Here is a 16480-nt window from a genome sequence, read left to right on the forward strand (position 1 = left end):
TTTGTCGTCTTGTTTTTAAAGGCCTAATGGTGGACAAAAAGTGCTCTAAAAACTTTCAAAAGCAATTTTGTAACCATACGTCTGTTGATCAGAATGGTTTTCCCTTATATAGGAGAAGAAACGATGGTCATTTTGTTGAAAAATCGGGTGTGCATTTGGATAATAGAAATGTTGTTCCGTACAACAAATATCTATTGAGAAAATATCAAGCACATATTAATGTTGAATGGTGCAATCAGGGCTCTTCTATAAAATATTTATTTAAATACATAAACAAGGGACCTGATAGAGCTACAGTTGTCGTTGAACAAAGCAATAATGACTGTAATAATAATGATACGGTCGATGAAATCAATGAGTATTACGACTGTAGATATCTATCTGCATGTGAAGCATCATGGCGAATTTTTAAATATGATGTTCATTACAGGTATCCTTATGTGGTTAGACTGCCTTTTCATCTGCCTGGTCAACAACAAATTGTATATGGGGAAGACGATGATATTGACGATGTTCTCGACAAACCTTCTGTTGCTTCTTCAATGTTCACAGCTTGGATGGAGTGTAATGCAGTTAACGGTGATGCACGGAAACTTACGTATGTTGAATTCCCTACAAAGTTTGTTTGGCAACGCGGTGATAGGATTTGGAAGCCACGGGAAGTAGGAAAGTGCATTGGTAGAATTCATTCGGTTTCACCTAATCTAGGGGAAGCTTATTTCTTAAGAATTTTGTTAAATAAGGTCAAAGGTCCGAAATCATTTGAAGAAATTCGCACAGTAAATGGTGAAGAATATTCTTCTTTTAGAGATGTTTGTTATGCTCTTGGGCTCTTGGATGATGACAAGGAATACATCGATGCAATCAAAGAAGCAAGTCATTCTGGATCTGGTTTTTACCTACGATTTTTATTTGCTACATTATTGATGTGTAACAGTATGTCTAAACCGGAGGTTGTTTGGGAAAACACATGGGAATATTTGGCAGATGAAATTCTTTATAACCAACGACGGAGATTCAAGTCTCCAGGTATTAAAGTTTTATTATTATTATTATTATTTAAAAAGTCAATTATTTATTTTTAAACATACATTAACTAATATTTTAATTATAAATAAATATTGTTAATAATATTTCTAATTAATTTGCTCTTTATCCTCCAGACTTATCACTCAATGAAGATCAACTTAAGAACTTAACTTTGTTCGAGATAGAACAAGTTTTACTAAGGAACAACTCCACTCTCAAAAATTATAAAAACATGCCTATCCCAGATGTAGATTCTGTTTCTTCTTCAAACAATCGACTTATCACTGAGGAGCTAGATTATGACATTCCTGTTATGAAGACTGAATTTGATCGTATGTTTCTTGCATTGACAAATGAGCAGCGTCACATTTTCCTTGATATCATGGGTGCAGTTAAAGAAAATAAAGGAAGTGTCTTCTTTGTTTATGGTTATGGTGGGACTGGTAAAACTTTTTTATGGAAGACAATATCTGCAGCTATTAGATGTGATGGTCATATTGTTTTAAATGTTGCTTCAAGTGGGATTGCTTCATTATTATTGCATGGAGGTAGAACAGCACACTCTCGATTTATAATTCCATTTGAACTAACAGAGGATTTTGTTTGTAAAATAAGTCGAGATGGTGACCTCGCTAGGTTATTGAGAAAAACCTCATTCATATTTTGGGATGAAGCTCCTATGGTCCATAAGCATGCATTTGAAGCTTTAGATCGAAGTTTGAAAGATGTATTCAGGTCTGAAAATTCTAGCAACTCAGATATTCCTTTTGGAGGGAAAGTTATTGTTTTTGGAGGAGATTTCAGACAGATTCTACCTGTTATTCCTGGTGGAAGTAGACAAAACATTGTTAATGCTTCTTTAAGTTCTTCATATTTATGGCAACATTGCAAGATCCATAAATTAACAAAAAAACATGAGGCTAACTGTTGGAAGGGATCAATCTAATATAGAAAAAATCAAAGATTTTGCAGAATGGTTGTTGGATATAGGAGAAGGCAAACTTGGTGGTATCAACGATGGAGAAACGGTTATTGATATTCCAGATGATATTCTCATTAATGATCCACATGATCCTATAGGTTCATTAATCGACTTTGTATATCCTTCAATTTTGGAAAAGTACAACAATACAAGTTATTTTCAAGAAAGAGCAATACTTGCTCCAAAGAATGAAGTGGTTCAGGAAATAAACGACCGTTTGTTATCGAAGTTTCCAGGAGATGAGGTTGAATACTTAAGTTCAGATAGTATATGCCAATCTGAATTTGTCCATGATTAGTTTGATGCAAATTTATATTCACCTGATGTTTTAAATGGTCTGAAGGTATCAGGTTTACCAAACCATAAGTTAGTTTTAAAAATCGGTGTTCCAGTTATGTTGCTGAGAAATATTGATCAGAAAAATGGCTTATGTAATGGGACAAGACTACAGGTGATATCATTGGGCAAACGTGTTATTGAGGCGCGTATCATATCTGGAACTAATATTGGAAACCGTACTTTTATTCCAAGAATGTCTTTAACTCCATCAGAAAAGAAGATTCCCTTCAAATTCCGAAGAAGACAGTTTCCATTGGCTATATGTTTTGCAATGACCATTAATAAGAGTCAGGGACAATCATTATCCAAGGTTGGTTTGTTTCTCAAACATCCCGTGTTTTCACATGGCCAATTGTATGTTGCCCTATCAAAGCAGAGAGGGATTAAAATTATTAATTTTAGATAAGGACGGTACCCTCACAAATCAAACTTCCAATGTTGTTTATAAAGAAGTTTTCCAGAAATTATAAACAGTGTTTTTGTACCATCTTTTATTTACTTTTAAAAAATAATATTTCATCCATCATATTAATTAAATAATTTATAATACTTTATTGCATTTCATTTATTCATGTTAATTACAATATCACTATTCTTCATTTTTTGTGAACTTTGATATGTTTTTTTATTACACAACCAAAATGAAAATTATAATTCTATTTCAAATTATCAACCGTGGATTTCCACGGGTTTTAACCTAGTATCATACATACTTATAAAGCTAACATTTTTGCTTGAATCTCATGCATTTGAAACCCCCTTTTTTAACTTCCTCAAACCACATTCATTTGAAACTCCCTTTTTTAACTAATACAACTCAAAAGTTTTTTTTAATTATGATTTATCACTCAAAAGTTTTATAACTTATATTATGTTTAATTAACATTTAGTGAAAAGTTTTCTATAAAAAGGTCAATCTTTTGGGAAGACATGCATACAAATCATATACTAGATGTCAAAACACTTCAACCAAAATTCATTTAAAATCTAATATTTCAAACGCTTTTTAATAATGATTGTAAAAATTTCAACATGTGTTACTTAATTGATTGATTAATAAAAATATTAATGTTTTGAAACTCCTAACTCTTAAACTTATATTATTTAATTTGTTAGTTAACTAAAATATTTTTCCTACATAAAGATAACATTTTTATGTTTGGTTACTCATATTTGTTTATGTAATTAGAAAACAAGGTGTACATAGAATGACTACTTCAATTTCACATAGGAATTGATACCACTAGAGAGGTATGTTGTCTTTAACCGGTGGTAGGAGATCCACATATCCTTTTTAATTATTTATATTAATGCTTAGTAATATCTATTTTATATTCTTATTCACCTTAATTTTTTAGGTACAAATTAAGGAAGAGGATTCTCGGCGCGCCAACATAAAATCAAACGTACGTCTTGCAAAATATGTAATTAAAATTAAATATCATATTTAATAATCGACTTATTTTAAAACTCTTGATGACATTTATGTATAATGATATATTTTGTATGACTTCATTCTTAATTTCAATGTTTAATATTTGAAAGTTCATATATGAAACCTTGGATGTTTTGGTGTAATATAAATATTGTAATACAAAGTTTATTAGTTCAATATTATTTATTAATAGCTCATTCAAAACAACTTATTTCTTATTTTATCCAAAAAAATATTATCGGACATAAACAAGTAGATTATATTAATGTTATACAAAAACTTATAATATATATTGGGTATTATAAAATTAAAAGTAAAGTTTATAAGGTATAGACTATATTAGATAGTATCAAAATATAAGTTGATGAATTTTTATGTTATTTGATAATTCGGTTAATGCCCAACACATGATTAAAAACGTAAATTTCAACATATTTCTATTTTTTCCCATAATTATTTTAACCACTTAAATGCATTCTTACGCAACGCGCGAGGTTACGCCTAATATATAATAAAAGACTCTTAAACCAGCCACATGTCCTCTTTTAAACACAATCTCATGCCACGTGTCATTTTCTCTTAAGCCCTCGACTCTATTTCCCGCTTTTTTCTTTATCCAAAAACGTTGCTGAAAATCAATCTTTAAATCGGAAACTATTCTGATTTCAATAAATTAGCAATATTCTAGGCAATAAATCAGCAAACGTAATCTTTTCAAAAAATTTAAACCGATGACCCAATTACTCCCCTTCTTATATGCTTCGGTAATTTTGTGATTTGAACATTCGCCTGCACTCGGTTTCTAGCAGCCTACATGCTTTTAATTTTTGCATCGATTTTAATATTCATCCTTCTATGAGATTTGAAGATTCATACCGTGAGATAATTATTTTTGTGTTGTTGTATTGTGTGTGTGTAGGGTACTTTAAATGTGGGCGTCTTACCCCATTGGAAGATGCTACCTTTTTTTCTAAATCTCTAAAAGAAATCATGCGGTGAGTTTGCAGGTCCTCCTTAGTTGAATATCATCGATGTTACTAGGGGCTTAGTCCTAAATTTCATCCTTATTTTTTTCTTCCTTACTCTAGAAAAAAATTATTTATTATTTATTCATTAAGTTTCATTTGAATCACATCTCAATAAATAAAGTTGATTCACAGTACTTTAATATAACTATTAGCTTGAATGGTTTATAAATGGTAATAGGTAACCGATAATAAGGAGGTGAGAGTTAATATTCGTTAGAGTGCATACGAGGTGTTTGATGGAATGTCATAGTGAAATTTTATTGCAAGACCTGAACAATTGTACATTCCATTCAACCTTTTATGAAAATTATTTAATTATTCATCTCATGAATCCAATTTTAAAAAATATTTTTTTGTCTTTATTTGGTTCTTAAGATTTTAGGACAACAATCCATCAAGCAAGCATGGTTGATGATAAACATTATTGTTTTCCTTTCTATAATGATTAGAATCAAATTTGAAGGTACCTGATGAAGTTTTTGATTTACTATAATCATCTTTAATCATAAATGGCTTGAAGATGGAATGGAAATCTTTTGTGTTATAGGTAATATATATTTTCTCTCTTATCATATCTTACAATATATTATTTTTAATTTTATCTTCCATTGTATTGTTAGAAGATTTTGAAGGCGTGTGGAAAGGGGTGAAGTGAGTATATTGTCAAACAACAAAAGATTAAAGGATATTGTTCAAAAGTCCATGACACTAGACGTTCTGGTAATCTTGTCCAATGACCCGAGGATAAAATGAATTATGTATAAAATGCATGAATCTAACAATAAATTAACTTCAGTCCTAAGTTCCACAACTCTTAACTTCTCTTTGATTTGGGGATGATAATATGACTGTATAGCCTTTATGAACTTGAAAAATGTTTAGCTTGAAAATAATACCCAATTTGATTCGTTGTAGAGTCAAGGTTATATTCTTTTAAGAGAAATTTCTTGCTAGAAATATGATTTTGCAAAATAAAAACCCCAAAATAAATTTTAGATAAATGGATCAAAGACCTGTGATGTTCAAAATAGTAATTTTGCAATTTTAAGGTGAACTATCAAGTTGATCACATCCAATATTTATAATCCCTAATTACAACCATAATTCCTTTTTTATTCAAATTTGAAGTTGTATATTTTAATTTTTTTTTTTGCAGCCCATGTATATTACATCCACTTCTTCCTGTAATTAGTTTAGACTTTTAAGTTTCTTTTTGCCTAAATTGATAGGTTTGAATCACATGTACTTCCTCATCTATTCATTTTTTGAGTCTGAGTATGTGTAATTGATACTAATTATATTGTTGCTACATACATTGTTTTACAAAATCATTACCACATTGATGGTGTGTATTTGTTAGAAACTAATTTACTTCATACTCTATATTTAACGTGATATCCTTGGTAAATAAATTTGTGTACCTGTTTTTTTTTTTCATAATTGTAAAGTTGGTCTGGTGCAAAAAGTAATTTGTAATTTTTATTTTTTAAAACTTCATGCTTTTCTTCGTATAATTTGCTTCTATGTATTTGTATCGGGTAGATGTTTTGTTGTTCATAAACTTTTTTAAGATTACATAAAAAGAAATAATTTTGGAACCGCAAAAGAAAATCCAAATCATATATAATCTCTGATTTTATTTATTTATTTTATAATTTTAACTTTTTTTTTCCTTTTTAACCATTGTATTTTGATTCTTCTGAGGTATCCGATTCGCGTTCTCTTTAATATACTATGTTGCTTAGGGGTAAAATTGTCAAAATTGTCATCAACACTCTGGGATAAGCAATAAAGCCCTTTGTTCTTCTTCTAACTTTTTCCTCTTTCTCTTTTAATTAGGACTCCTTTTTCCTCTCTTTTGAGATGATATTGAAGAAAGGAAACACCTGAATCTTTTATTCTTTTGAGATAATGTTGGAAGTTGTTTAAAATTGTTGAGAATTTGTATCGAAAGACATTAGTTTATATTATATTATTTAAATTGTGTTTAAAAAATGATATTGGTTTCAAGTTATACAAGTTATGCTTTTGTAAACACCTTCCGTCTAATAATCAATAGAAAAATAACATTTCTACACCTACATTTTCATTTTTGATACACTTAGAAGGGATAAATGAATATTTACGCAATCATGTTTCATATTTTTATGAATTTATTCAACTCAAATGTAATATGCTGAATAAGCATCGGATTCATAACATATTAAAGAATCCAATTCAAAATTTCAAAGAACATTTAAACAAGTATCAAATTTTATATAAAAGTAACTGTATAAATTTATGATTAATGATTACGCTTTCCTTATCTTATCTTATTTTATTTTGTTAACCGTGTAACACACGTTTTATAACCTAGTACCTAATAGCCATATAGGGTTGACAGTGATATTAGGGTTGAAGATGATTAGTCAATAAAGAATGATCATGAATACTAAGATTGAAAGAAGGAAAGAAAACATATGCTAGGAAATCCTAAAATCAATTTAAGAATTTGAATGTTCACCTACAAAACAATTGGGTTTTATATTCTATACCTAAGCTTAAATACCTAATAGCCATATATTTCCTTTTTTCCATATATATATATATATATATATATATATATATATATATATATATATATATATATATATATATATATATATATATATATATATATATATATAAGAGTTCATTTGAGACGGACATAATTTTGTGAGACCGTGAGACCAAATTATTTTATTGAAATATTCTTATATTTTATTGTTCGTAAAAATAAAAGATGCAATATATTCTAATATTATATGTTTTAGAATATTTCAATCTAAAATATGTTAAAATTATTGTTTTATAATATTAGAATATTACACATATTTAATTTGTATGAACACTAGAATATTAGAATATTTAATAGAAATAAAAGTAATCTCACGGTCTCACAAAATTAGGTCGTCTTATATAAACCTAATCATATATATATATATATATATATATATATATATATATATATATATATATATATATATATATATATATATATATAAAATATGTGTGAGACCCATGTATTACATGAGTTTATTTAAAAAAATTAAATATGAAATTTTAACAATTTGAGAAGTTTGAATTTATAAGAAAAATGAACAAAAAATTTGAATTATTAAAATTAATGAGACTTTAATACATTAAATGCATTACATATATAAACTCTTTCTAATAAATACCTTACATATATATCACCTTATTAAATGTGGAATTTTAATTTAATAAAATGAAAAATACAATAAAATGACAAGTGGAAATAGAAAATTCAAAAATTTTAGAAAATGTCATGTTTCCAAATGAAGGAGAAGAGGACATGTGCCAAAAAGATTTTGATTTATTAGGGAGTATATATATATATATATATATATATATATATATATATATATATATATATATATATATATACACCTTAGTTTTTAAGGTTAATAAACAAGAGAATAAATATAATAAACGAATAGATACTATAACAGGTTGAACGGTAATCCCATAAGCAACCACCATGAATAGGAAACCATGCCAAAACAAGTTGGCAATGATGATGGCAAAGAAAAGGACACAGCAAGAAGAAATGGGAATTAATTACAGATGTTGCCTTTCTTTTAATTATACATATCCTTCTTCTAGCTACTCTTTGCTTTCGATCAAGCAATTGCCCAAATTTCTCTCTCTGATCGATCTTCGTATGTGTGAAGATCGGAGAAATATTCTCTTCTAAGGCTTCACATCGATCGTAGTATATCTATATAGGTAGATGCAATCAACTTATCAGTATACGCCTTTCCTCATCTCTACTCGCAGGTTTTGTAAGACTGGTAGGGTTAATTTTATGATTTAAATGTCTTCATTGTTTCGATCAGTGGCTTTTGTTTTATATTTGTCAAGAGTAAATTGCGACTTTCCACCTCTCTGGCATGTAAAGTTATCATTTCTACCCGGATATTTCTTTTATTTCACAAATACTTCTCAAAGTGTAATTTGTTATACATATTTGGTTCTTAGCTCCGTTAAATCGATCTAACAAAACATCCCAAAGGTTCAAGTGTGATCTAAAATGTGTAGGTTTTATAATATAACTAAAGCCACTTTAAGACAAAATCACAACACCTAACCAACAACATGCTTATATCCGTATTTTATAAGACCAGTTTAAAGTAATACCACAACAAAACCACAATGGTCCATATTTTATCAAAATCACCGATTTAAACTAATAACTAGGAGCAGACGTCTAAAAGTTCAAATTGAGGTCTCCAATCGGTGATGAATAAAATCAAGATCTTGATTAGAACAAATGTGGTCAGTGGCTCCTGAATCTATGATCCAAGAATTATGTGTTTGAAGAAGATGCGAGGACTTATAAGCATTTGCACAAAAATGTTCAAAATAAAAGGATGTACCATTAGGATTAAGAGAGCCTTCAGTAATGGCAGAATTGACTTGAGATGATGAAGAACTGTTGTTGATTGATGTTGTATTCAGTAGTTGAAGAAGTTGTTGATATTGCTAAGGAGAAAAAGTGAGGTTAGATGTGGAACTAACATTGTGAACAGCAGAAGAAGACTCATCTTTTCTTCCTTTTGTGAACTTGAATGTAGAGGGAAATCCAACAAGTCTATAACATTGAGACTTTGTATGACCTGTCTTCTTGCAGTGGGTACAGGTAAGATTCTTCTTAGAAGACTGAGAATTGGAATTATTAGAGACATTCATAGCAATTGCATCACTGTTAAAGACAGGAGATACATTGATTTCTCTTTGATGTTCTTCTTGAATGAGTAGCATAAGCAGTAGACAACGTAGGCAAGGGTTTCATCATGAGAATCTGACCTCGGATGATTTTGTATGAATCATTAAGCCCCATTAGAAGCTGAATAAGCTTTTGATCTTCAAGAAACTTGTTAAGAGCAGTTGCTGCACTACATGAACAAGCTGGAAGATCTTGTACCATACGTAACTCCTCCCATATCTTCGTGAGTTTGGTGAAGTAAGTAGGAAAATCATCTGAGCCTTGAGACATTGAATATAGTTGTTGTTGAATCTGGTAAATCAATGCACCACTGGACTGTTCATATCGTTGATTCAATTCACTCCAGATCTGAGATGCAGTTTGAAGAAAAAGAACGCTATCTGCGATATTTTTGTGAAGTGAATTTAAAATCCAGCTGATAACCATGGAATTTGCACGAAACCAAGCAGGATATGTAGGAGAATTAGACACAGGTTGAGAAATCGAGCCATCAACAAGACCTATGTAACAACGTAAATTTTCAAAACAATTTTTCATTTTAAAAACATACTTTCATTCATAAAATATCATAGTAACCCAAAGTATCACATGTTTCACAATAAACAAATCCCAAGATCCTCGAATACATAAATCCTCTCAGTGTGTACGGATCATGCCGGCGCCTTCCCGCGATCCTCGCTAGTACCTGAAACACATAACACAACAGCTGTAAGCATAAATGCTTAGTGAGTTCCCCAAAATACCACATACAACACATACGCCACTCGAGGCTATAATACGACCCTCCAGTCGATGTGTCTCAGCGGGACCCTCCAGTCCCGTAGCTCGTTGGACCCTCTGGTCCGGTCATAGCTCGTCGGACCCTTCGGTCCAGCCTGTGTCATTGGACCCTTCGGTCCGGTCTATATCGTTGGGTCCTCCGACCCGATCTATATTGTTGGGTCCTCCGGCCCGGTCTGTTCAACACATAGCATACATATAACACAATGCACATAATCTCATATATACACATAGCATACAAGACCCTCTGGTCTACACATAAATACCACTCTAGGTAATGTATAGTGAGAAGACTCACCTCGGGTAACTCGGTAAACCTCGAACTCTGAAATACTGCACTAGCCTTCGCCTAATCACATAAATAATTACTCTAATTAATACAACTTCTAAAGGCTAGGCCACCCCCTCTCTATAAGTTCTCTAAGAAGGGTAAAAGACCATTCTGCCCCTCTAATGGCTCATAAGTCCCAACACTGACTAACCCTAAAAGTCAACAAAAGTCAACGGTCAACATTGACCGGACTCGCCGAGTGCACTAGAGTGACTCGGCGAGTACATGTCTGTCCTCCTCGCCCCTGTCCTCACTTGACTCGCTGAGTCAACCCTATACTCCACGGGTCGCCACAGGTCGCGAGTCGCGGGGCAACCCGACTCGACTCGTCGAGTCCCTTATGGGCTCGGCGAATTTCTCCCATGAAAACTCTCAAAAGATCTCTTGAGGTCAGATCTGCTTCACCAAACAGTAGATCCATCCTTCTAACACTCGAAAGTCACGTAAAGGTTCAAACTTTACGTTCATGCAATGCATATAAGACCAAAAATGGAGGAATAACCTTTTAAATGTGATTTTACTCTCAAGGCTCACATGAAACCTTACAAAGCTGGAAGCTTGGGACCTTTTGGACCTCTCAAGGTCTAGATCTATCATCTATACTCAAAGGGACCCCCTATGCTTCACAATCTAACTCAAAATGGTGCAAAGGAAGCCCTAGATCATAGATCTTAACCCAAAACAGAAAAGGAGTTCGATTAGATACCTCAACAGCGTAGATCTGAACTTGAAAACTCTGGATCCACAGCTTCCTTGACCTCCTCTTGCTGGAAACAACTTCTCCTTTGCTAAGTTACACCAAAATCGATCAATATGGCTTTATCTCCCTCTCAACTCGCTCAAGCTCTCAAGGGGTACTCTCTCTGGACAGGTAGCCGCAAATGGAGGCCATAAAGGCCTTTAAATAGGGCTCAGACCCTGAGATTTAGGGTTTCATTTTACAGCGCGGACTCGCCGAGTCCACGCATCGACTCGCCGAGTCCATTCATTAAATCCAGTCAGCATTCGTGGTCCTACTCGATGAGTCTACGACTCGACTCGTCGAGTCCCTTTCTTTTCTCAAAAATAAATGATAAAATATAATATCTGGAATTCCGGATGTTACAACCTAGCTTGTTCTTTGCAGACAGAGCAATAATCATTGCTCGTTTCCATGCGTTGAAACCAACGCCATTGAAGACATTAGTGACAAGAACAGTACTTGGATTATCAGAGGATCCAAGGTAAAATGGATTAGAAACAGAAATGGAGTCAATTGTAGATTCTCCTGACATGATTGAAACAATCAATTTGAAAAAAAAATCGATTGAAGATGAAATCTTGTGAAAGGAAGAATGATTGAAGATGAATGCGGAAAGAAATTGAAGATTGAATCAGAAATTGAAGATCGGATCGTTAATCTGATACCATGTAAACAATCAAGAATTTGAGAGAGAAGAAATGATTTTCAATCTTCATTGTATTGATTAACTAATTACAAAGAAGATAACAAGAACAATATATACAGACTACTCTATCAAAATAACGACTACTAACTAATTAGTAATTAAATTACTATAATACCCTAACAACAATAACTGAACAGAGAAGCTAACAGCTTCATCCAACAGTAAAAAATTAAAATAAATTAAAATGCTAGAATCCTCAAATTATTTGGCTATGGCATCCATACCATCAAACAATTAACAATAAACTTGTCTTCTCTGCTGTCACAGACATTTCTTTTTACTGACTTATATTCTTTAGTTCTTAAGGCAATACAAATAATATATAATTCAAATAACAATATATATAATAATGGGTAAAAAACATAAAAGCCTTAAATTTAGTAGAAATGTAAGGATTTTTTTTTTCAATGTATTTTAAGTTTATTAAAACCGGAGGTTTGCAATTTTTTTTTTCCAATTTTACATTTTTGTATATTTATGGTTTATTAAAGCCCTTATGTTTCGTAAAAATATTGGCTTTTACTTTTTTTTATTTTTCCTGATTCAATAAAGCCCTTAAATTTGTTAAAAATGTTCGATTTTACTTAATAAACTTGCAAAAAAAATAAAATAAAAAAATAAAAAAACCAAAACAATTGCAAAGCCTCTTGCTTTAATCATTGAGAGTAGAATAATTGAGTAGTAACTTAAGTTTTTATGTCATTTGCCCTATAATCCATATATCTATGCTAAACTTACAATCTTCTGTCATTTTCCCTATAATAATTGAGTAGAAACTATAACTGGTTGACACATACCTCCATCCCAACCCCCGAAGCAATCAACAGAAAGAGTAAATTATGCTAAAAGAAGTTGGTAAGGACAAAAGATGAACAGCAAGAAGAAGAAGAAGAAGAAGAAATGGCAAATTATTCAGCTTTTGCTTTTCTTTCAAACCCTTCTCGATCCTCTTTATTTTCCCTCAAAGTGTGCCCAATATTTTCTCTCTCACCAGACCAAGACCAAGTTGGGAGAACTTCGCCCAAGAGTTCTCATCTTCGTCTTGAATCAAGACAGGTTCGCTAACTTTTCTTTACCTGATTTCATATCGTAGTATAGTATGTATCTTGATGCAAGGATCATCAGTTACCTGTTTCCTTTTCGTACTCCCAGACTCCCTGTATTTGTAAGAGAAGGGTTTTAAGGTTTTAGTTTCTTCGTTTCGGTGGTTTTTGTTTAGTATTTGTTAGAGAAAATTACAACTTTCCTCCTTGGTATGTAGAGTTGTGATTTTCCTTCCAGATGTTTCTTTTACTTCCAAAAGGGTCCCCGAATTGTAATTTCGTTGCACCTTTAGTCCCTAGCGTGGACGGCGCTAAACAGTATCCGTTATATCTACAAAAAAACGACTAACGTGCCTCATGATCAAACCCCCAAAGAATTGCGATCTCACACCCAAGCTCCGACAATCATATGGTTTTCAAGTCTCTAAATTTCTGAACCAGTCGATCTAACACCCAAAAAATTGGGAGCTTTTTTATTTTATTTTTATTTATTTATTTATTTTTTTTTTAAGTTTAAGATGAAGGGGATTGAGAAATTGTTTAGGGTTTTCATTAAAGAAGATGACAAGTATGCAGTGAAAAAACTAGGTTATGGGTAAATGAAATATACAATATCCTTCCTAATTAGTTACACATTAATGGGATAACACGATAGACAACATGAGAAGATAATCGGTTATGAAATCATGATATTTGCCAAAAGTAAGTAAGTATATATGAGTTACTAGCTAATTATGTGGTGTACGTTCTGATCGATGCAGGTCGCATGCAATGGAGGTGATGCGTCTTTTTATCTCAGCAGTCTGTACGGTGTTGAGCTTTCTAGGCCTCCAATTTTGGACAGAACTTTCTAATGTGAAACTACATTCAGATGGTTTGATCATCGGTGAACATTATGTGCACTTTTGTGTTGCCAAATGTGCAGTGGAAAATCCATATATCACTACTGCTTTGGTGCTCAACTTTATCCTCAACGTTTATGCACTCATCTTTATATCTCTTAAGGTACTATATATATATATATATATATATATATATATATATATATATATATATATATATATATATTCTTCGGCTTAATTTTCTAGTAGTGCTAATTACGTTTATGTTTGGTTCCTTATAAATATTGTATCTTGATACTTTTGATGATATATTTCTTCATGCAGACAATATATGCAACTGAATCTTGGAAATTGGTGCAGAAAATAGAATTTTATGTCCTTAGCAAGGTATAGAGGCACTAGTAATGTCTTGTGATGCAAATTACTATATATTTATGTATGAATTAATTAATGATGCATTCATGTATACATTAACAATGATGATATTGATGGTGGCTATATATTCCATTCTGCAGGGAGCATCTCTTTTGGTGGTAGTCCCACTAACTCTAATTCATGCAGGATTGTGGTCAACATGGTTGACCGTAGCATGCACTTTGAAGGTATATATATATTACTTTGTGCATTGTTAATCATCGATCTGAAGAAAATTGGGAAGTTTTATATATATATATATATATATATATATATATATATATATATATATATATATAGGCTTTAATTTACTTTTCATTTTTTTTATAGATGTTTGAAGCTCTAGCCAGGGAACGGCTCGAACGGTCGTTGAACACATCATCATCTGGTTCTAGTGCAAGACTTTGGAATTACTTGGGTGATTATTCTGTTTTATTGGTGGTTTTCACTGTCGACGCAATTTGGTATTCACTTTTTTTTTTTATAAATCTTAACGACTTTCTGATTTCTGTTTACACGGGTCGTTCTATGGCTTTACAAATTAGAGGATTCATGTTATCATTTTTTTGAACTTTTTGGCAGGATTACGACGTGTGCACTGATTCACAAAAAAATACCATCGCCCGTGTTATTGTTATTATTCTTTGAGCCTCTTGGTATTGCTTTCAAAACATTAAAGGTAATAAATGTATAATCCCATTCGAAATTATAGAATTTTGTTTCCTATTATATATATATATATATATATATATATATATATATATATATATATATATATATATATATATATATTAAACGTAATAAATGTATATCTGTTTGTTTTCATAACGTGCCTGATAAAGTTTTTGGTCTACATCGATCATTTTGGTTTAATTTAGGGCATTTTGGTTCATGGATTTCAATTGCTTGATATATTGCTTCACCACTCAGCACGCAACACAACAAATAATTCAAAAATATCAAAGCTTTTGGATACGTCAGCAGCAGCAGGAGGCAAGACTCTGCTTTTAGTTATTCAAGTATTTTTATTTTCCTTCATTTGCTAATTCTAGATACGACGTTTAATTATGTTCAGATTCACAATTGAAATGGGAACGGAAGCGTGTTATATTACGGAATGTATGTTTTTTCCTAGATATTATAACGTGGTTGATCGTTTTTGGGCATTATGTGTACGCATGGAGGCTTAATGGCAAGACATACCTTATGCTTAACCTATGTAAGTTCGTTCATATGTTCTAATTCTACTCTCAAATGTTTTTATTTTGTGAATTTATCCTTCCTTGATCCGCCAAAGACAAAAATAGCAGACTACATTTGCTTACAAGAATGTATATCGTATGCAGCGTTTATGGATATCATTTTAGTGAACGGTTTATTGAGTTAAGAATGGCTTAGAGAACCCTTCATTGGGAATTGGGATCTCCCTGATAGTAGTGGATGGAGAGCTTTTTTATAAGTTCAAGTATGTATCCAGCTGTTAGGATTTAATCATCATCTAATTATGTTTGTAAGTTTATTTATCGTTGTTTATCAACATTGTAGACCCTGGGGTTTGGTGACTATATCACCGATTGTGGACATTTGGTTTGTGGTCATGTGAGTTGCTTTGGATTTGACATGTGATTAAGTTGTTCAATTAGGTTTTCTTTTCTTTTGACCATATCATCCGTTTACTTTATATAATCCTTTGTTGTTTCAATCCCGTTTATAGTTCATAGTTAATTTTATCTTGCAATATGGACTGAAAAAGGTTTTTGTAATTTACTCCTTAAATTATTCACCACATTTGGAGTTTTTGACAAAAGAGGTGTTTTTGAAAAACTTATTTACCCAATAGGTATAGTTTTAAAAATATTTACCTAACAAGGTGATTTTTCCTTTTAATAAGAAAAAATATAATCTGGTAATAAACTTACCCTAAACCATTGTTTACGATCAATGGAAGCCGCAAAGACGAAATTACCAACTACACATCTCTGATTCGTCTCTCCAGCCACACCGGACTTTACCTCCGTTACTCCTCCAGCCTATGATTCCT

The 16480-nt window shown here is 31.7% G+C and overlaps 3 protein-coding genes and 1 long non-coding RNA gene across 4 annotated transcripts; 2 read left to right on the top strand and 2 right to left on the bottom strand.

The window, feature by feature from the left end:
* Window positions 1–26: 26 nt before the first annotated feature.
* LOC145158707 (uncharacterized) lies at window positions 27–2309 on the top strand. Its single transcript, XM_079077565.1, has 3 exons — window positions 27–1029; window positions 1164–1892; window positions 2002–2309. The coding sequence occupies exons 1-3, from the start codon at window positions 27–29 to the stop codon at window positions 2307–2309; spliced, it is 2040 nt and encodes a 679-aa protein (XP_078933691.1).
* Window positions 2310–9560: 7251 nt separating this feature from the next.
* On the bottom strand, window positions 9561–10007 carry LOC145158708 (uncharacterized). The gene has a single exon (XM_079077567.1). The coding sequence runs from the start codon at window positions 10005–10007 to the stop codon at window positions 9561–9563; it is 447 nt and encodes a 148-aa protein (XP_078933693.1).
* A 129-nt stretch (window positions 10008–10136) lies between these two features.
* On the bottom strand, window positions 10137–11565 carry LOC145157154 (uncharacterized). Its single transcript, XR_013737126.1, has 3 exons — window positions 11399–11565; window positions 10660–10710; window positions 10137–10266 (listed from the first exon to the last, which is right to left on the bottom strand). It is a non-coding gene; the product is annotated as an uncharacterized LOC145157154 (long non-coding RNA).
* Window positions 11566–12924: 1359 nt separating this feature from the next.
* On the top strand, window positions 12925–16102 carry LOC145157155 (E3 ubiquitin protein ligase RIN2-like). The gene is made up of 9 exons (XM_079076261.1): window positions 12925–13196; window positions 13945–14188; window positions 14350–14412; window positions 14541–14627; window positions 14770–14903; window positions 15022–15118; window positions 15318–15432; window positions 15515–15658; window positions 15786–16102. The coding sequence occupies exons 1-9, from the start codon at window positions 13009–13011 to the stop codon at window positions 15824–15826; spliced, it is 1113 nt and encodes a 370-aa protein (XP_078932387.1). The 5' UTR covers window positions 12925–13008; the 3' UTR covers window positions 15827–16102.
* Window positions 16103–16480: the final 378 nt, after the last annotated feature.

This window comes from Lactuca virosa, chromosome 2, assembly GCF_052849685.1.
Source record: "Lactuca virosa cultivar CGN04683 chromosome 2, Lactuca_virosa_CGN04683_v6, whole genome shotgun sequence".
Classification (NCBI taxonomy): domain Eukaryota; kingdom Viridiplantae; phylum Streptophyta; class Magnoliopsida; order Asterales; family Asteraceae; genus Lactuca; species Lactuca virosa.

Coding starts and splice junctions, on each gene's coding strand:
- LOC145158707 (XM_079077565.1), top strand. CDS start 27: ATGGTGGACAAAAAGTGCTCTAAAAACTTTCAAAAGCAATTTTGTAAC. Junction 1,030..1,163: donor ACGGAGATTCAAGTCTCCAG/GTATTAAAGTTT, acceptor TTTATCCTCCAG/ACTTATCACTCAATGAAGAT. Junction 1,893..2,001: donor CATTGTTAATGCTTCTTTAA/GTTCTTCATATT, acceptor AAGATTTTGCAG/AATGGTTGTTGGATATAGGA.
- LOC145158708 (XM_079077567.1), bottom strand. CDS start 10,007: ATGGTTATCAGCTGGATTTTAAATTCACTTCACAAAAATATCGCAGAT.
- LOC145157155 (XM_079076261.1), top strand. CDS start 13,009: ATGAACAGCAAGAAGAAGAAGAAGAAGAAGAAATGGCAAATTATTCAG. Junction 14,189..14,349: donor TCATCTTTATATCTCTTAAG/GTACTATATATA, acceptor TTCTTCATGCAG/ACAATATATGCAACTGAATC. Junction 15,659..15,785: donor ATACCTTATGCTTAACCTAT/GTAAGTTCGTTC, acceptor TATCGTATGCAG/CGTTTATGGATATCATTTTA.